The 21,082-nt window shown below is 40.2% G+C and overlaps 1 protein-coding gene across 1 annotated transcript in view; it reads left to right on the top strand.

The window, feature by feature from the left end:
• Positions 1–328: 328 nt before the first annotated feature.
• Positions 329–21,082, top strand: part of vps39 (VPS39 subunit of HOPS complex) — a 98,443-nt gene continuing 77,689 nt past the window's right edge. Inside the window, exons 1-4 of the mRNA XM_060828743.1 lie at positions 329–457; positions 4,300–4,365; positions 5,470–5,534; positions 13,658–13,700. Coding sequence (XP_060684726.1) covers positions 385–457; positions 4,300–4,365; positions 5,470–5,534; positions 13,658–13,700 — 247 coding nt within the window. The 5' untranslated portion in view covers positions 329–384. The remainder of the gene's footprint in view (positions 458–4,299; positions 4,366–5,469; positions 5,535–13,657; positions 13,701–21,082) is intronic.

The following is a 21,082-nucleotide window of genomic DNA, read 5'->3' as shown; positions in this document are numbered from 1 at the left end:
CCATCTGTTCCTGAGGTGTGTAATAGCACCTCTCAACTACGTTGATTCCAGTGAACAACGAAGAACCATTCTCTAGAGAAGGAATTCCGATCAGAAAAACTGCTATAGGGCGCACACTCGTTAATTTTCTCAGTGTAACATGGCCATTTCCACAGAAACTGCTACCACGCTGGTTCGGTCAGTGACAACGCTTCGACTGTCAGAAATTCCGAAGCACTGCCCCGCGCACCTGCGCGCGAGCGGTTGGTGGAGGCGGGGGGGGGGGGGTGGTGTCACGGGACTAAGCGCCTGCTCACTTCTGCCAACGGTAGCGCGCGTGCGCCCGAGCAGCTGATCGGAGTTTGTTTTACTGGCCGTTCTGTGCGGGCGGTCTATGTCGCCGAGATGCACGACGCCTACGAGTCGGTGCCGATTTTGGAGAAGCTGCCGTTGCAAATCGATTGCATAGCGGCCTGGGGTAAGGGCGATTTGTATGTGTATATATATATGTACGTGTTGCGATCATACGTATGGCGACGCGGGCGGATGCTATGGCTTAACGGAGGAAAGGCGAGTGGATTCCGAGCTCATGGAGCCAGATCTTTTTCGAGATGCCGAAGTTGAAGGATGACATTGGAGGACCGTCGTTTACAAACCAATAAACGATCAAAAACTGGGTTTATATCTCTGGGGGAGGGGCTGAGGAAAGTTTTTGTCGCCGATTGATGACATCAGTATCAGCCCAAAATTGAAGTGAGATATCGAAACGGTGGTGGTTTAACAAATGTTTCAACTTGTATAGAGCCTTTTTTTTAGTTCATTTTGAAACACACGAGTAATTTGGCCTGCTTTTTCCTTTCTTTTTAATTTCAAATCTTAAGTCTCTGGAGGGCGATATGTTTTTCCATTTTTATTCATTATCTTTCACCATGACAATGTTTGTCAGTTGTATGCCTTGGCAATGCACATCTATATACCTCTGAAATGTCATGTGGGTTTCTGCCTCTGCCACTCTTGCAGGCAATGAGTTCCAGATTTCCATAACCCTCTGGGTGAAAAGCTCTTTCTTCACATCACCTCCTAAACGTTCTGGCCTTTATCTTAAATCTACACCCCGATCCTTTCGTCAAGGGGGAAAATTGTTTCTTCCTGTCTACTCGATCAGTGCCCCTCAATTTTGTACATCTCAGTTACTCTAAGGCAAAGAACCCGAGTTTATGTAATCTCTCTTTTTAAAATCTCCAGCAACATCTTGGTAAATATCCTCGGCACCCTCTCTAGTGCTATAGTGTTCCTTGCAATAATCCCTTGCAATCTTAAATAGTAAGAAACTGTGACCATTCAGGTACAGAGAAAAGTAAGGATTCATGTAAAGTTATAGAAAAATTTAAAATATTCAATAGGCTTGATACAAAAGGGCTGAAGTTATGCTAGTTGTTTTTTTTTTCAAGCTTTGGTTAAATATAGTTTTCAACTCTGGCACTGCAACCCAAATTGGATACATTGAATTTGGAACAATACTGTGTAAATTCAATTAGAGCAATTGATATAAAAGGATGAAGATACATAGAATACACTTGTTTTTCCTTTTGATTAAAAGTAATTAAATTGAGGTGTTAAAAATGTTTAAAAGGGCTTGAAATACCATCGCTGATCACTTTCCCATATCAGCAACACTCACACTTTCCTTTTAGGTCCCAATTTTATTTCCCATATCTGTACCTGAAAAGAAACTAGCCACCAGTTCACTTGCAACTGCATTTTAAAAAACTCAACTGTCCAGCCTTGACATTGTATTCACCACAATTTCTGCAGCTACTGATTTTCCCTATCATGTCTCCGCCTCCATCTTAGATGTCTTTGCGCCCATAAAATAATTATTCTCTCATACCCTGTATGTTCCCTGGCAGACCTGTCATCTCTGCTCCCTAAAGTCTAACAGTATGCAGGCTTGAATGCATGTGATGAACATCTAGTTTACCCATCAACTTGACAATGTAAAGTCCTATTTGAGCCTGTTCTTGCCTGCAAAAAACAGTCACTATTCCAAAATCTCACTAAAACGCAAAAGTAACTGAGCTTTCTATTCTGCAAATCATTGGTTTTAACACCTTTTCTTGTCTCCTTTACCTTCATGCCAAGGTACTCATGGAGACTTTTGTCACTAAGGTCAACACCATCTGATCAACTACCAGCTGACTTTCACTTTCACGAGTCCATGAAACTAAAATTCCTCTAAAGTTCCTCCCCTCACCACATCCCTGAAGTTACTTTTCTTCAGTGTATTTCCTACTTTCCCTCAAAGTCACTGAGTTCACTCTGCCGATAACAATAACCTGCTAACAGCAAGATATTCCCTTCTGGCACCATGAATTATTCACTTTTCAAGTGTCTTCCTCTCATTTTAATCTGTAGTTGTTGCTCTCTTTTAAATAAAGATCCCACAATCCTTGTAAATAATTGTCTATTTCCAATCTCCTTTTCTTCTCTAAAATTCTTAAATATTGATGCCTCCTAAATCTTCACCCATCCTTCCAGAATTCTAGTTTCAAATCCGTCCAATCAGGTTTCTGCAACTGAAATCATTCTTAACAAAAGCAGATTTGTGACTGAAAGTGGTAAATTTCCCCTCCCATCCTTCTCAATTACGCAGCACCCTTTGATGTTGTTGACTACACCATCCTCTTCACATATCTCCTTCCCTGTCAGTCAGCTGGATGGGATTGCTCTCGCATTGTTCCACTCATATAGCTAATTATAATCAGAGTATCACTTGCAATGGCTTCTCTCTTACTCCCATATCAATCTATTTGTTGTTCCCCTGAGGATCTATCTTTGCACCCCTCCTATTTCTCATCTACATGTTGCCCTTCATTAACATCGTCTGAAATCGTGGCATTAGTTTTCACAAATACATTTACAACTTTTGACTCCACCTCCAGCACAGTTATTCTGCTATAACGCACGTTTCGTCGCGCAAATTGGCTATAACGTGATTAAAGAATTGAGGATCTTGTTTGGACGATGCAAACCCGTTCTGCAGAACGTGTATAGCGGTTTTTCTATTAGCGATTGTCTACAACATGATTTTCTATCGTGGTTTCCCATAATGCGATTTTCTATAATGAGAGGTTGCAGAAGAACGCAGCTGTCATGTTATTGCAGAGCAACCTATATTGTTGCTATATTATTAGTTTGAATATACTACATCCTATACTGGATGACCAGATTTTTCATCCAATTAAATATTGGGAAGACTGAAGCTATTGATTTCAGTTCTTGACTTGAATCTAGCAGCTTCCTTTTTGACATCAACAGCATTATCATCACTGGGTCACCTACCATTTACGTTCTGGTAGTTCTGATAAGCAAGAAGTTCTCAATAAATACTATGGCAACAAGGGTATGTTAGACTGGTTATTCTACAAACAACTCATCTCCTCACTCCCCAAAACCTTTACGACATTAGGAAAGTGTAAGTCCTGAAGTGTGATTAAGTGTATGAGACTTCAATGTGAATCTTGAAATCGTGTTGTTCTGACAAAGCAGCAAACGTGGTAAAAATGAGCCACGAATGAGAATTGTGAAAAATCTCCCAGAAGGAAATTGCGAATGGCCAAACACTTTTTTTTCATTACTGACATATGAAAGTCTCTGGAAAGACGTGCATTTATTTGTCCATCCTTAGTTGCCTTTGAATGATGAATGATGTATAAATAATGAAATTTATCGTGACTTTGTGAAATTTTCACAACTAGTGACAAAATTATAAATTCTGTCCTTTGTGGTTTTTATTCAGAATAGTTTTACTGTATATGTCTGTACATACTGATTGTGATAGACATAATTTGAGTGCATGAGCTTAGAATATTAGGCAAAGAGAAGTGAACAAAAACAAAAACAGAAATTGTTGGAAAAGCTCAGCAGGTCTGGCAGTATTTGTGCAGAGAAATTCAGGTAACCCTTTCATAAAACTGAACGACATTGGAAGTAAAGGATTAGTACTTTTTTTTGTAGTTTGTGGCCAAAAAACTACAAATGCTCTATCTCTGTGAAGCGGCTGACTCAAACCCAGCGTTCATGGAAACTTTTCGGTTGTTGCGCAATTGTGCAATTTAGAGGGAGCATTTCTCATTCACTAAATGTAGGATTGTATGACTGTGTACTCTAACAATGATCCTTTTCAACAGCGTACCTGTAAGTGAGCATTTCAGGACTGAAGTTTCCTGTAGACTATGATGATGGCTTTTCAAATACTTTGTAACTTCATACTCTTACTCTAAAACTCAACCTTATTATATCCATTTATTTCCACCATAGAGGATAGACTTCTTGTTGGTACTAAGCCAGGACATCTTCTCCTGTACAGGATCAAGAAGGAATTAGGTGAGTAGATTATTCAGTCTTAGTTAAACAATATAGTGCAAGATTTTCTGATTGCTGGAAAATGAGGGATAGAAGACGTGAGCAAACCTATTGCAATGTTTCAAACTTTTCCACTAAGACTCTTCCTTTTACAAATCTCTTGATTTGTAACTTACAAACATAAGGAAAAAATTAGTTAAAATAAATTGTCATTGCCAGATGCACTTAAGGCAGTCTAAGCCAAATTGTGTTGCAAATTGTTTGTGGTTGCAATTTTTCACTCATCATTCCTAAAGTATGAATGTGATCACAGCAGGAAATAGGAGTGATACCATGGAAAAATAAATTGAACTTCAGTGATAGCTCTTGCCACAGAGTAAAGCTGATTTTTGTCATACCCAAAATGTATGTGTAATGCACGTTTGTAATCATTCCTATTGTATTCAAAAGTTTGTACCTTTCAGTTGAAATGAATGGAGAAACCAGCTTGGAGGAATAGAGATCCAAAATGGAATATCACCAATGTAATTTTTATTTTAAAATAGTAATGAAGACTTCAGAATTGAATGTGTTTCCCACAATTTCTCTTAATTTATCATTTCAAGTTGTCTACTCCTTCCACCATTACTGATTTGTAACAGTCAGTAGTGCACCCTTATTTTACATTTTTTAAAATATCTGTCCAGACACAGATTACAAAGATAAATCTTCAGTAATGCAGCAGTATTAAGAGAATTCCATGACGTAACTGTTGAAGTTTATTGAAGTGCAGGCGACAGTGCTAATTCTAACTGTAAAGGAAAAACAGAAGGATGGAGTTGCGCATTTAGTTACAATTTGTGCAGTTTTGATAGAAGTCAATTAAATGCAATTTGCATTTTGCACTTGGTTATCTAAATATTGAGCGAATCCCACAAATTAAAAACGCAACAAAAAAAATAGAAACTCCAGATCTGCTTGTTCATTGTCTGGAACCTAAATTATTGATATAGTGACAAAATTGGGGAGAGACCTTAAAAATGTATATATATCTAGAGAGCTGAAAATTATTACTGGCATTGAATTATGTAAATATTTGAAATATCATTTGTTGCATAAGTCATTACGTTTCCTTTCTTTAAACAGGTAGCAACAGATTTGAAGTCTTATTAGAAAAGTCTAACAAGAACTTTTCAAAGAAAATTCAGCAGGTATGTGTGGCAGTCTTAATTAAATACTTTCCAAGGGGCAATGGTGGTGTTTGTGGAGCTCGTAAGATAGAATAATCTAACTGATACATTAAGATATATTCAATGTTTTCCTCTTCAATTCTTTTAGGAGAAAGTGAGGACTGCAGATGCTGGAGATCAGAGCTGAAAATGTGTTGCTGGAAAAGCGCAGCAGGTCAGGCAGCATCCAAGAAGCAGGAGAATCGACGTTTCGAGCATGAGCCCTTCTTCAGTCCTCACTTTCAAGGATGCCTTCCTTGAAGAAGCTCTCTTCCTCCCTCTACAAGGATTCCTGAAGAAGGGCTCATGCCCGAAACGTCGATTCTCCTGCTCCTTGGATGCTGCCTGACCTGCGCTTTTCCAGCAACACATTTTCAGCTCTTCAATTCTTTGCCTTCTGTCTGAAAATAGTTATTTACAGTGGTGTATTTATCCATTTGCACTATCTAGACAACTTGTCACTTATGTAAGAAGGTACCAGATAATTTTGATTAATCACCTGTATAAGTGGAAAAGAAGGTACATGTCTTAAGTCAATGCTGCAATAGCATTTCTTGAGGTTTCACACCTAGTGATCATTCATGTGAATCATGACAGTGAGTAGATATATCCTCTTCACCTGAGGAATCATGAAGGAGTAATGTTGAACAAGAATTGCGTTTTGAGTTTGTGATTTGGAACTTGCAAACCAATCTTCCAAAACTCAAATTTGAAAATTATTATCCTACTCTTCAAATCCCTCCATGGCCTCCCCCTCTCTTTAAAGTGACTGTTGCAGCCCTTTAAAAGTTTTAGCTTTCTCTCAGTCTAGCGTTGTACAACCCCACTTCCTCTTTTCAGTGTTGGTGCCCATTTCTTCAGCTGAAGTTAATTCTTTTTTTCCCTTTTTAAAATACAGCTTGACATTGACTTCTTTTACCAAATTCTATTCTAATATTTCCTTCAGTTTGGTGCCAGTTGTTATAGGATGAAATTTTTTAAAAAGCTATTTTTTAAAAAAATGCAAATTGCTTTTGACCCCCAAGGTTGGGGCAAGTTTAATTTATCTATGCACCTTTTTAATACTGGGGCTTCCCAATAGAAAGATTGTTATTTTCCTTTTGTTTGACTTAGGAATTGATGGCTATGTTGTTCCTTCGTTACTTCCGCCTTGCATTGAGTTACCACGGAAGAGTTAAATCCTGTGTTGCAGTTAGTTTGGTGATTGAGATAACACTCTGAACGGAGCCTCAGTCTTCTGGACTGCACAGCCAATTTCTCTCTCTCAACTGCTGAAAAATTCCCTGCAATAGTTATTTTCATGATTACAGGAACTAATCACTTAGAATTTGAACCAAGTTCTTAAACCCACAGATCCAGAATTTCTGACCGTGATCTGACAGCTGGCCCACATTTTCTCACCATGCACGTCTCTGACAGTTAATCTCACTGCGCACATGTCAGTTGTCATGCTACTGCACTTTGGAACATGAGGCCAGAGAAAAGTACCTGCTCTTAATAGGCTAAATGCATTTTGTTTAGTTCAGTCCAGAGGTAAAGTTTTGTGGTGGCAATGCACATACATGAAGAAGAAATACACTTGGAACGGATGTGTGAGACGTTTATATTACTGTAGGAGACGATTCAGCCAATCATGTCCGTGTGCACTCTCTGCAAAAGCAGTTCAGATAATCCCACTCCTCTGCCCATTCTCTGTGGGCCTACAGTTTATTTTCTTCAGCTGCTTATCCAGTAGGGCCATTCAGGATCAAGAAAAGTACAGAGAACTCTGCCGAACCCCATGTCCAAACAGGCCAACTGGAAACAAGTTCTGACCACAGAAGTAACCTCCTGTCCCTTCATGCTTGAAGGTAGTTGGCAACATTTTGAATGTACCACTGAAATGCAGCCAGAGGCCTTCCTGCAGTGTGGTCAACAATAGAGTAACATCTCAAAGCATTGATGATTGACAAATCTGGGTCTGAAAAGAAATCAAACATGTATGGCTTCCATGTGGAAAAGAAAAATTAATTTCTGTTCACAATTGTAAAAGACGAGAGCATTTGCTTTTTATGTTACCAAAGTATAAAGGTAAAAATACCATAGTCTTACCAGACTATAGGCTGCTCTCTCTCATGAGTAAAAGAGAGAGAGACCACCAGGGGTTGGTTAACTTGAGGGTCACCATGCCTCATGTGAAGGGAGAGGTTAAGAAGGGGACTCCTTCATGATAACTTCGGCCAATGCAGGAATTGAATTCATGCCCTAAGTGTTACTTTGCATTGCAAACCAGCTGTCCAGCCACTGAAGTAACCAGTGATTCTTTATTCAATGACTTTAAGAACAAAGAATAATGATGGCAAACCAAAATATGTCACTTAGAGTTTCCACAGTATCATGACAAATTTTTGAAGAACTACAGCAGGACCTGAAGGACTGACGGTGCAACAGTCATGCCTTGTGCACATGCAGCCATCATTGCATTTTCCAGACATGATCCTGATTTCTTCTCTTTCGCCAATTACCACTGTATAAGCCACCAGCAAGTAATAGCGAGTAAAGTCATGAATTTTTCTCAGAAGATTGTAAACTTGGTTCAAGTTAGTCATTCAGTGTTACTTGTTTAAATGCTTACTCAGTGCTGGCTATGATGAACTAATCCTCCATGCTGATATCAGATGTTTAACTTAAGGGAAGATCTGGCAAAGGTTCTAAATTTGATGCCTGAAGTCATCACTTTTCTTAAATCAAGGAATGAAGTACAGTATGCAATGAGATGTTGCACAATGCATGGTTGCTTAGCTTCAGATTCCTTACAGACATAATATCCACACTGAACTGAACCGTAAACAGGAAAGAATACAGACTTAGCACATATGATGAATGCTGTGAATACTTTTCAATTGAAACTAGGTCTGTGATCCTCCTGATTTATATTTGGGGGAAAAAAAACCCTTCTGAGTCTGGAGATTTATATTAGAATAAAATCACAAAGACAGAGAAAAATGAGTCCTCTGTGAAAATTTCAGCGCTCACCTAAGAAAGTTAGCCCACAAATTTAATAGACAATTTCAGAAATTAGATATGGTTGTTGATTTTTGTTATATATCTCTCATTCATTCTTTCAAGTGGATGTTGGTTGGCTACCAAATTCCATCAGGTATTGATCCACGTATGAGCAGTAGCATTGGTATGGAAGTAGTTATGAAGCAAAATGGTATTGAGCTTAAAGTCAGATCAAGAGCCAGTAACTTCTGAGGACTCATAAACAGAAAACTACCTGCTTTTATCATCCTGTACTCTTTGAGTGAAAGGTTGCTTTTACTCCTGTACCTTTTGTGAGACTGTGTTCTCCAAAATGAGGGTAATCAAGGCTCTTTAGTCATGCCATTATTGCCCTGTTGAAACAATTGTTGACTTCATTCACTGCCACTGTAGCCGTCAAACAGACCACATTTTTACTACTTGGAGTGTAAATTAGAATGCAAGTTGGACTGCTATATAACTGAATTAATGAGGAGAGTTTTGCAACTTGGAAAAATCAAGTGGTAGATGCTTTTAGCAGTGCAGACAATGTCTTTGGAGCAGTATGGGTATTACATTATAAGGTTAATAGTACTAGGAGTTTTTCAGTTAAGGAAAAACTGACTGACAATGGCCTTCCCATTTGGTGTTCATCAGTTTTTTTTTGCAGAACTGAGCTGGCTCTCGCTCTCTTTCTTCCTCCCTCCCTCCCTCCCTCCCTCCCTCCCCTAGATCCAACACATCGCCATCCATACATCTGAAGTCATGATGAACTGAGAAACACAATCCTCTTCAGTTATGAAGTTTTGATCTTCAGAATTGTTTTCTCGACCCTTGATATTTGTATCTAACCATCTGTCTTTGTTTCCTATCTGTGAATATGTGTCATGATTTGGAGATGCCAGTGTTGGACTGGGGTGTACAAAGTTAAAAATCACACAACACCAGCTTATAGTCCAACAGGTTTAATTGGAAGCACATTAGCTTTTAGAGCGTCGCTCCTTCAGGTGGTTGTGGAGGACACGATTGTAAGACAGAATTTATAGCAAAAATGTACAGTGTGATGTAACTGAAATTATACATTGAAAAATACCTTGATTTTCTGTTGAGTCTTTCATCTGTTCGAATACCATGATAGTTTCACTTGTTTCATGTTTAAATGACGAAATCTTTTTTAAAACGTTGCATTCTCGACTTAACTGTAACAATTGGTGTGAGCTAGACAATATGTTGAAGGTGTTGGTCCCCTGTGTTCTCTGTCTATGCCATGATGTTTAGATTGATTCTAATCTAAAAAGTGAGATAACGGTTTTCTACATGAATTGATGCAGTTTTTGAACAAAGTGCAATGTAACTCTGCAAGTACAAATTCACCCCACAAAATATACGTACATGTAGGTTTTTGTGTGTGTGTGTGTGTGTGTGTGTGTGTGTGTGTGTGTGTGTGTGTGTGTGTGTGTGTGTCTGTCTGGGTTGGGGGGTTGAGTGTCTGAGAGAGAGAGTCTATATGTGTGTGCATGAGTGAGTGTAGAGCTGTCTGTGTCTGTGTCTGTGTCTCTGTATAGTGCAATAGTGGTCACCTGTAGTGTGACATGAACCCAAGGTCCCAGTTGAGGCCCTCCCTATGAGTATGGAACTTAGCTATCAGCCTCTCCTCGGCCACTTTTCACTGCTGCCTGTCCCAAAGTCCGCCTTTGAGGATGGACACCCGAAGGTCCGAGACAGAATGTCCTGGACTGCTGAAGTGTTCCCCAACTGAGAGGGAACCCTGCTGTTTGTTGATTGTTGTGCGGTGCCCATTCATTCGTTGCCGTAGCCTTTGCTCGGTTTCCCCAATGTACCATGCCTCAGGGCATCCTTGCCTGCAACGTATATGATAAACAACATTTGGCTGAGTCATATGAGTACCTGCCACGTCTATGGTGGGAGGTGTCCCCACGTGTAACGATGGTATCCATGTCCACACTCTAACACGTCTTGCAGCACCTACCGTGACAGGGATGTATGGAGTTATCCTGAAAGCTGGGCAGCTTGCTACGGACAGTGATCTGTTTGAGTTTGGCAGTTGTTTAAAAGGTAAGCAATGCAGGTGTCAGGAAGGTCTTGACGAGGTGCTCATCCTCATTGATAATGTGTTGCAGGTCATGAAGAACATGGCGTAGTTTTTCAGCTCCTGGGAAATACTGAACAACAAAGGGTACCCTGTTGGTTGCAGCACATGTCTGTCTCCTGAGGAGGTAATTACGGTTCCTTGCTGTGGCACGTTGGAACTGGTGGTCGATGAGTTGAGCATCGCACCCCGTTCTTATGAGGGCATCCCTGATTACTTCCAGGTGCCTGTCACGTTCCTCCTCATCTGAGCAGATCCGGTGTACGCATAGGGCTTGTCCAGAGGGGATGGTTATTTTAATATGTTTTGGATGGAAGCTGGGGAAGTGTAGCATTGTGAGGTTGTTTGTGGTAGTGTGTGGTGCTGAGGTGTCCATCCTTGATGAAGATGCATGTGTCCAAGAATGGGACAGATAGTCGAGAATAGTCCATGGTGGTTTGATGGTGGGATGAAATTTGTTGATATCACTGTGTAGTTTTATCAGTGACTCCTCGCCATGAATCCAGAGGAAGAAAATGTCGTCAATGTACCTGGTGTATAATGTTGGTTGGAGATCCTGCACAGATCTGAAGTCTTGTTCGAACCTGTGCAGGAAGATGTTGGCATATTGTGCTGTAAATGTGGTCCCCATGGCTGTTCCATGTGTCTGGATGAAGAATTGGCTGTCAAAGGTGAAGACGTTGTGATCAAAGAAAAAGCGGATGAGTTGTAGGATGGTGTTTGGAGATTGGCAGTTGGTGTTGAGTACTGAGGCTGTTGCCGCGATGCCATCATTGTAAGGGATGCTGATGTCGAGTGCTAAAACATCGGTCGTGACGAGGAATGTTCCCGGTTCGACTGGTCTGTGGGTGTTAAGTTTCTGTAAAAAAAAAAAAAACCCTTGTTGCGACAGAAGCTGGGGATCCCGTGTACAAAAGGTTTCAAGGTGCCTTCAACATAGCTGGAGAGATTCTCACACCAGTCTCAAAACCAATCACAGCATTATCATCAAACCAGCAGATAAAAGAGGAGCCATTGTCATTCAGAATGGAACAGATTACTGCAAGGAAATGTACCAAAAACTGAACAACCAGGAATACTGCAGGCAACTGCCTGCTGATCCGACCAAAGAACACGCCTGTGAATTAAACACATTGATCAGGACTTTGAATCCAGTCCTTCAGAGTTCCCTACACGTGCCACGTACTTCTCGTTTAGGTGACTTCTACTTCCTTCCAAAGGTACACAAAGCCAATGTACCAGACGTCCCATCGTATCAGGCAATGGGACCCTTCGTGAGAATCTCTCCGGCTGTGTCAACCAGTAACCCTCCATACCAATGCTGATACGTGGATTAATACCTGATGGAATTTGGTAACCAACCAACATCTACTTGAAAGAATGAATGAGAGATATATAACAAATATCAACAGCTATATCCACATGGAAGCCATACATGTTTGATTTCTTTTCAGACCCAGATTTGCACTATACACACAGACACTCCTACAAACGCACACGCGCGACACAGAACACACACGCATATCCTCTCAGAAACTTAGACCACTCTACACTCACGCGCACACATATACACTCTCTCTCTCACAGATACTCACAAACCCCCAACCCAGACAGACAGACACACGCAGACGCAAAAACCCACATGCGCACACATTTTGTGGGGTGAATTTGTACTTGCAGAGTTACATTGTATACTTTGTTCAAAAACTGCATCAATTCATGTAGAAAACCGTTATCTCACTTTTTAGATTAGAATCAATCCAAACATCATGGCATAGACAGAGAACACAGGGGGCTAACACCTTCAACATATTGTCTAGCTCACACCAATTGTTACAGTTAAGTTGAGAATGCAACTTTTAAAAAAGTTTTGTTACTTATACATGAAACAAGTGAAACTATTCGAACAGGTACTTTTCAATGTAACTGAAATTATACATCACATTGTACATTTTTGCTATAAATTCTGTGCCTTACAATTGTGTCCTCCACAACCACCTGATGCTCCAAAAGCTATTGTGCTTCCAATTAAACCTGTTGGACTGTAAGCTGATGTTGTGCGATTTTTAACTGTGAATGTGTGTGTGTGTGTATTTGAAGTTTTAAGGAGTATAGGTTGAGTTGCATAATTGTAGATTTGTAATCTTTTCTCTGCCACTTGTTAAAAGTTATCTGTTTATAAACAGTTAATTTCTTTTAAAGAGACGATCTGTCAGTTGAATTTGTCCAGGATTGCCGTCACTCTGACAAATTTGTTGCCTTGTTGGTTTAGTAGAGTGTTTACATGTTTCTGACAACTTGTGGAATAGTGGGAATCAATTACTGGTGATTACTTCAGTGTTTAGTCACAACAATAGCAAGGTTAATGATTATGCTAATAACACACTCAGTCAATTTCCTTGTCTCATTGTATGGCACACTAGCTATAGTGGTACTTGGGGTGAATGAAAAGTGAAGCTTGGAAAAGCACAGTAGGTCGAGCAGCATCAGAGGAGAAGGGGAGTCAACGTTTCAGATCAGAACCTTTTATCAGGACTGATGATTCTGAACTAAAAATTTGACTCCCCTTCTCTGCTGCTCGACTTGCTGTGCTTTTTTCAGCTCTACTCTTATCCATTCTGACTCTCCAGAATTTGCACTCCTCACTTTCTCCAATACTGGTACTTGCCCTGGCTGCACATCCAATCCTCCTTTTGACATTTTTATAAAGGGCTTGCAATTGGGGAAGAGTTCTTCTTAATTTACAAACAATTTTGATTTACGTTGCCTTACATTATGATCTGTGAGTTCTTTCCATCAATTTGTGTTGGCAATTTTGCCAATTGTGTACCTTTCACATGCTACAATGTACGTGTCTCCTTTTTTAATTGAACATTTAATTAATTAAGAATGCTAAATGTGAGAGCTAAGCTGAGTCCTGTGATTTAAGCATGACTGATGTGTAATTTAGTTATATTGTTCCATCCTGAAAATTTTTAATTTTTTTTTCCAGTTATATGTTGTATCCCAATTTAAAATACTGATCTCTCTCCTGGGTAAGTTAAATTGAACTGTTGATGTTTAGTCCATATGAACACAGAAATTATTTTCTATACCAGTGCAATAATTTTAGAAAATGTAGCTTATTTATGTTGCCAGTTAATTATAATACTCTCAAAATTAAGTGAGTAGTTGCTGTTAAGATGTAGCGACTAAATTCAATTGTTTTGCAAGTAGTGGGCATTAACTCAGAATTCACTTGAGCTCCTATGAAATAGTCTAGAACTGTGAGTGTTGTGTTAGGAGATGCAGGGTTGTAATGTGCAAAGATGAACTCCAGTTGAATGCATCATCAACTGGTTTTCCAGAGTAAACGGCACCTTGTATACAAGTTCATTGCATCATTGATGGATTTATTCAGGTTTTTTGATACATTTAGCCATTTTGTTGATTATGATTTTCTTAAAGCATTCTTTGTTTTTTTAAAAAAAATCTTGCTGTGTTGTCCCTGTTGTTTTGTTTCAGTGTCAGATGGCATAGAACAATGAGCCACAAGAAAGTAAAAATTAAATCTGCTTCAGAATAAGATTCTATTTCTCTATTGTCACTCCCCAACATCAAAGATTGCTCTCCCCAGATCATACTCTGCTTCTGTTGTTGGTCATTAAGATTCTGGGTAATCCAAGATGGCGGATGGAAAAAATTTCTGGCTGTAACAGGTTGTTCCTTTTTTGTTGAGGTGTTTTAGGAATTGGAGGTGATCTCCTCGAATTCCAGGAGCAGCAATTACTGTTTTGTATGTTGTTGCATTGTTTTGGAACTTTGGAGAAAAAAAAGTTAAAACAACATTAGTTTTAAAAGGAGGAGGAACAGACAAAGGAAGCACATGGTGAGATCAGTGCAGGAGAGAGAGAGAGAAAGAAACTGACACCACAGTGACCTGCACAGTTACTGCCTTTGCTCTTTGAATTCATGTATCGCTGGCAATCTGAGTGCCTCTGGGAAAATAAACAAACGGTGAAATTCACATCTGGTCTTGGAGGAACTTGTTTGGGAGAGGTCACAGAACAGAAACAGAAGTGAATATTTAAGTGTGGCCTTACAGTAAGTCTGCAGTAGTGAGTAGAATGGGTTCTTTCTTGATATGTCTCTTGATTAAACTTAAAATATAAGCCATAACTATTCATTTAACCTGGAGCAGTGTAGACGAATAAGACAATTTAATTTTCTGGGTCTGTAGATTGTGAAGGAGTAAAAATGGCCTTTAGTAGAGTGATATGCTCTTCTTGGAGAGGAGAAAGTGAGGTCTGCAGATGCTGGAGATCAGAGCTGGAAATGTGTTGCTGGAAAAGTGCAGCAGGTCAGGCAGCATCCAAGGAACAGGAAATTCGACATTTCGGGCATAAGCCCTTCATCTGGAATGAGCAAAGTGTGTCCAGCAGGCTAAGATAAAAGGTAGGGAGGAGGGACTTGGGGGAAGGGCGATGGAGATGTGATAGTGGAAGGAGGTCAAGGTGAGGGTGATAGGCCGGAGGGAGAGTTTACTGGTTACTGAAGATTATATCTGCAATAAATGCTGTTGGTTGCGAATCCTGTCAGATCAAATGGATCAGTTGGAGAGACAGTTAGAGGCAATGAGGAATTTACAAGAGCAAGGCGATGTGATGGATGGTAGTTATAGGAAGAGGTAAAAGTCACAGATGCAATCACATAAATGGGTTAACTCCAGAAAAGGTAAGAAAGGTAGGCAGTTAGTAAGGAGTCTTCTGTGGCTTTCCCCATTTCAAACAATTATACTGTTTTGGAAAATGTAGGGGTGATGGATTTTCAGGGGAACGTAGCATGAAACAGCCAAGTTTCTGGTATTGAGACTGGGTGTGAAGCAATGAGGGGAACATAGGGTTCCAAGAGACCGATTGTATTAGGAGACTCTCTAGACCAAGGTACAGACATAAGTTTCTGTGGCCAGCAGAGAAAAATCAGAATGGTGTTGCTTCTCTGGGGCCAGGATCAAGGATGTCTCAGAGAGGGTGCAGAATGTTCTTAAGGGGGAGCGGGGCCAGCAGGAGGTGCTTGTGCACATTGGAACCAATGATATAGGAAGGGAAAAGGTTGAGACTCTGAAGGGACATTGCAGAGAATTAGTCAGGATTTTAAAAAGGAGGTCCTCGAGAGTAGAAGTATCTGAATTACTCCCAGTGCTACGAGTTAATGAGGGCAGGAATAGGAGGATAGGCAGATTAATGCATGGCTGAGGAGCTGGTGTATGGGAGAAGGATTCACATTTTTTGGATCATTGGAATCTCTTTTTGGGCAGAAGTGACCCGTATAAGAGGAATGGATTGCACTAAATTGGAAGGGGACTAATATACAGGCAGGAAAATTTCCTAGAGCTACTCAGGAGGATTTAAACTAGTAAGGTGAGGGGATGGAACCAGGGAGATAGTGAGGAAAGAGGCCAATCTGAGACTGGTACAGTTGAGAACAGAAACTAGTCACAGTCAGGGCAGCATGGGGCAATAAATTTAAACTGCATTTATTTCAATGCAAGGGGCCTAACAGGAAAAGCAGATGAACTCAGGGCATGGTTAGGAGCATGGGACTGGGATATCATAGCAGTTACAGAAACATGGCTCAGGGATGGACGGGATTGGCAGCTTAATGTTGCAGGATACACATACTACAGGAAGATTAGGAAGGTACGCAAGAGAGGAGGGGGAGTGGCGTTTTTGATAAGGGATAGCATTACAGCTGTAGTTAGGGAGGATATTCCCAGAAATACGTCCAGGGAAGTTATTTGGGTGAAACTGAGAAATAAGAAAGGGATGATCACCTTATTGGGATTTTATTATAGACCCTCTAATAGAGGGAAATTGAGAAACAAACTTGTAAGGAGATCTCAGTTATCTGTAAGGATAATAAGGTGGTTATGGAAGAGGGTTTTAACTTTCTAAACATCAACTGGGACTGCCATAGTGTTAAGGGTTTAGATGGAGATGAATTTAAGTGTACCAGACAATTTTCTGATTCAGTATGTGGATGTACCTACTAGAGAAGGTGCAAAACTTGACCTCCTCTTGGGAAATAAGGCAGGGCAGGTCGTGGTGTTTCTGGGGGAGCACTTTGGGGCCAGCGACCATAAGTCTGTTAGATTTAAAATAGTGATGGAAAATGATAGACCAGATGTAAAAGTTGAAGTTCTGAATTGGAGAAAGGGCAATTTTGACGGTATTAGGCAAGGACTTTCAAAAGCTGATTGGGGGCAAATGTTCACAGGCTGGAAAATGGGAAACCTTTAGAAATAAGATAACGAGAGTCCAGAGAAAGTGTATTCCTGTTAGGGTGAATGGAAAAGCTGGTAGGTATAGGGAATGCTGGATGACTAATGAAATTGAGGTTTGGTTAAGGAAAAGAAGGAAGCACAGGATAGAATCAAGTGAATCCTTCAAAGAGTATAAAGGTTGTAGGATTATACTTGAGGGAAATCAGGAGGGCAAAGCGGGGACATGAGATAGCTTTGGCAACTAGCATTAAGGAGAATCCAAAAGGTTTTTACAAATACATCAAGGACAAAAGGATAACTAGGGAGAGAATAGGGCCCATCAAAGATTAACAAGGCAGCCTTTGTGTGGGGCCGCAGAAAATGGGGCAGATACTGAACAAGTATTTTGCATCTGTATTTACTGTGGAAAAGGACATTGAAGATATAGAATGTAGGGAATTAGATGGTGCTGTCTTGCAAAATGTCCAGATTACAGAGGAGGATGTACTGGATGTATTGAAATGCATAAAAGTGGAAAATTCCCCAGGACCTGATCAGGTATACCCTAGAACTCTGTGGGAGGCTAGGGAAGTGATTGCTGGTCTCTTGTTAAGATATTTGTATCATCGATAGTCACAGGTGAGGTGCCAGAAGACTGGATGTTGGCTAATGTGGTGCCACTGTTTAAGAAAGGTGGTAAGGACAAGCCGGGAACTATAGACCAGTGAGCGTGATTGGTAGTGGGCAAATGTTGGAGGGAATCCTGAGGGACAGGATATACATGTATTTGAAAGGCAAGGACTGCTTATGGATAGTCAACATGGCTTTATGCGTGGAAAATCATGTCTCACAAACTTAATTGATCTTTTTTGAAGAAGTAACAACGCATATTGATGAGGGCAGAGTGGTAGACATGATCAATATGGACTTCAGTAAGGCGTTTGACAAGGTTCCCTATGGGAGACTGATTAGCAGTTAGATCTCATGGAATACAAGGAGAACTCTCCATTTGGATACAGAACTGGCTCAAAAGTAGAAGACCGAGGGTGATGGTGGAGTGTTGTTTTTCAGACTGGAGGCCTGTGACCAGTAGAGTGCCACAAGGATCTTTTCGTCATTTATGTAAATGATTTGAATGTGAGCATAAGAGCTATAGTTAGTAAGTTTGCAAATGACACCAAAATTGGAAGGGTAGTGGACAGTGAAGAAGGTTACCTCAGGTTACAACAGGATCTTGATCAGATGGGCCAATGGGTTGAGAAGTGGCAGTTGGAGTTTAATTTAGATAAATGTGGGGTGCTGTTGAAGTGGAGTTTTGAAAAGGCCCAGGGAATCCCTTATGGGCTCAGATTTTTAAAGCCTCTCTCTTGGTTCGTCCTGGATATCGTACTCTTTGGAAGTATGGAATAAAAACCTCTTACAGACAGTTTACTTTAATTCTAGTCATTTCCTTTGTTCACTCATAGCATCATTGTTGCAACGTAACACTGATGTCTATAAGCTAAACTAACTAGGTTCTAATAATCTTGGAGAGTAGGATACCAGTTCTTCAAGTGCCCCAGCAGGCTACTCCAATCTGCTGATACAAAGTGGCTTCCTTTATACAAATGTTTACAAAATCTTTGCATGTTCTTAGTACCATCATAAAGTCCCAAAATGCAATTAAATTCAATCCATAGCAGATCAGCTCTAAGAGTTAACATTTTACTGGCTTCAATAATCTCAGCACTAAAATGCTCGCGCTCTCTCTCTCTCTCTCTCTGGTGTCCTTATGAACTCTCAAGTCAGGGTCTTGTAACAGCAAAGATGTTTTTTCCTTCTGTGTGTCTGTCCCGCTTACAAGGGGTAATGAGAATCCATTATAATTGACAGGATCTGACCGTTAATTACAAGGCTTTTGATAGTACCGAGTTTTGTTTCAGGGTCAGAATCAAACACTGTCATTAATTTCACAAAGGAATGGCTGTGAATGTTATCACTTGGTGTCCTTTTCTCTCACAGATTCATTGATGCTAAGGCAAATGTTCTTAATTGCCTTATAGCATCCTGTTATCACTTGGTGAGCCCAGATGTCCCTATCTTCTGCATTTCTTGAGTTACCCCCTTTTTGAGTCTTCCTGCCTGTCTATTTTCTAGTGCAGTACATGTACTCTATAATTCAGCATTACATTTTAGTCTAAATGTTTGAAGACAAATTTTAAGGCTATAGACTTTCTCACTTCTGCATTTTGGGAAAGCAGATCTTAGGACTTAATGGTAAGGTCTTAGGGAGTGTTGCTGAACAAAGAGACCTTGGAATGCAGGTTCATAGCTTCTTGAAAGTGGAGTCACAGGTAGCTATGATAATGAAGAAGGCATTTAGTATGCTTTCCTTTATTGGTCAGAGTATTGAGTACAGGAGTTGGGAGGTCATGTTGCAGCTGTACAGGACATTGTTAGGCCACTTTTGGAATATTGCATGCAATTCTGGTCTGCTTCATATCGGAAGGATGTTGTGAAACTTGAAAGGGTTCAGGAAAGAATAACCAAGATGATGCCAAAATTTGGGCTATAAGGAGACTGAATAGACTGGGGCTATTTTCCCTGGGGCATCGGAGGCTGAGGGGTGACCTTTATAGAGGTTTATAATATCATGAGGGGCATGGATAGGATAAATAGGCAAAGTCTTTTCCCTGGGGTGCGGGGAATCCAGAACTAGAAGGTATAAGTTTAGAGTGAGAGGGGAAAGATATAAAAGAGACCTAAGGGGCAAACTTTTCTCGCAGAGGGTGATATGTGTATGGAATGAGCTGACAGAGGAAGTGGTGGAGGCTAGTACATTTGGAACATTAAAAAAACATTTGGATGGGTATATGAATAGGAAGGGTTTGGAGGGATATGGGTCAGCTGCTGACAGGTGGGACTAGATTGGGTTGGGATATCTGGTCGGCATGGATGGGCTGGACCGAAGGGTCTGTTTCCATGCTGTACATCTCTGACTCTATGACTCGAAATGTGATAGCCAAAATTTGGAAGCAGGCCTGCAGCAAGAGAAGTCTAAGGAAGAAGCTGTTATGGCTTCCACTGAGATGAAAAGCAGAAAAAATTCTGAAGTATAATTTGGAAACCAAAATGACATAGAACCTGCTTTTACACCTTACTATCATAATTAAGATTCTGTACATCAATTTTACTGTGGAATGTAATAGTTTAATTTAAAATCTCTTAAATTATCTTATCCTATCTTAAGAGGATGATAAAAAGATAAAGAACAGTTTGAACCAGCATCAATGAAAGTATGCCATTCAGACTGCTTATAGGAACAATTAGTGCTACCTGAGGTAGCGTTCGTAACAGAAATCTAGCAAAGAGGAAGTGAACCTTATGCATCAAACTTTGCATTCATTACAGTATCTAGTGAACAGTATCTAGAAATGTTAAAAATTGTGTGTTAGTTTGAATAGCTAGCTACTTGCATGCTTTCTGGTATGAAAGGCTATTTGTTTTGTGTATTCTGGAAAAATATTTCGTTTTGCTTAGCAGGGTGCAGAGGCATTAGCTTACCCAATTATCGGTTGCATTTTAGCCTTAGAAACACACGCAATAAGTGACTGTTTCAAAAACCATTTGTATTGCCTTTTTATGTAATAAAATACCCGATGTGCTTTACGGTTACATTGCAAAATAAAGCATGGTTTGATACCAAATTGGGAGAAATTTAAATCAGATGATCAAAAACTTGGTCAAAACTTAGGTTATGAATATTTTTAAAAATTAAAGTGAAATGGAAAGGAATAGGGAGACAATTTTTAGGATTTTAATTAACTCATCTAATTCTATTCAACTCAGGTCATGGTCATCATTTTGACGTATCATGCTCCACATCAGAGCTTCAGGAAGGCTCCACAAAAAGCATGCCACACTTACACACGCACACAGACAGACAGAGATGCATGCGTGGGTACACATCTCCTCCATTTATAGTACATTCGTTCATGGGATGTGGGCATTACTGGGTAGCATCATAGGATCCCTACAGTGTGAAAACAGTCCATTTGGCTCAACAAATCAACACCGACCCTCAGAGTATTCTACCCGGACCCATTTTCCTGCCCTGATACACTACATTTCCCCTGACTAATCCCCATAACCCACACATCCCTAATGGGCAATTTAGCATGGCCAATTCACCTAACC

This window comes from Hemiscyllium ocellatum, chromosome 8 (genome assembly GCF_020745735.1).
Source record: "Hemiscyllium ocellatum isolate sHemOce1 chromosome 8, sHemOce1.pat.X.cur, whole genome shotgun sequence".
NCBI lineage: Eukaryota > Metazoa > Chordata > Chondrichthyes > Orectolobiformes > Hemiscylliidae > Hemiscyllium > Hemiscyllium ocellatum.
Note: the sequence above shows the minus strand (reverse complement) of the source record. Positions and strands in the feature narration are given on the sequence as shown.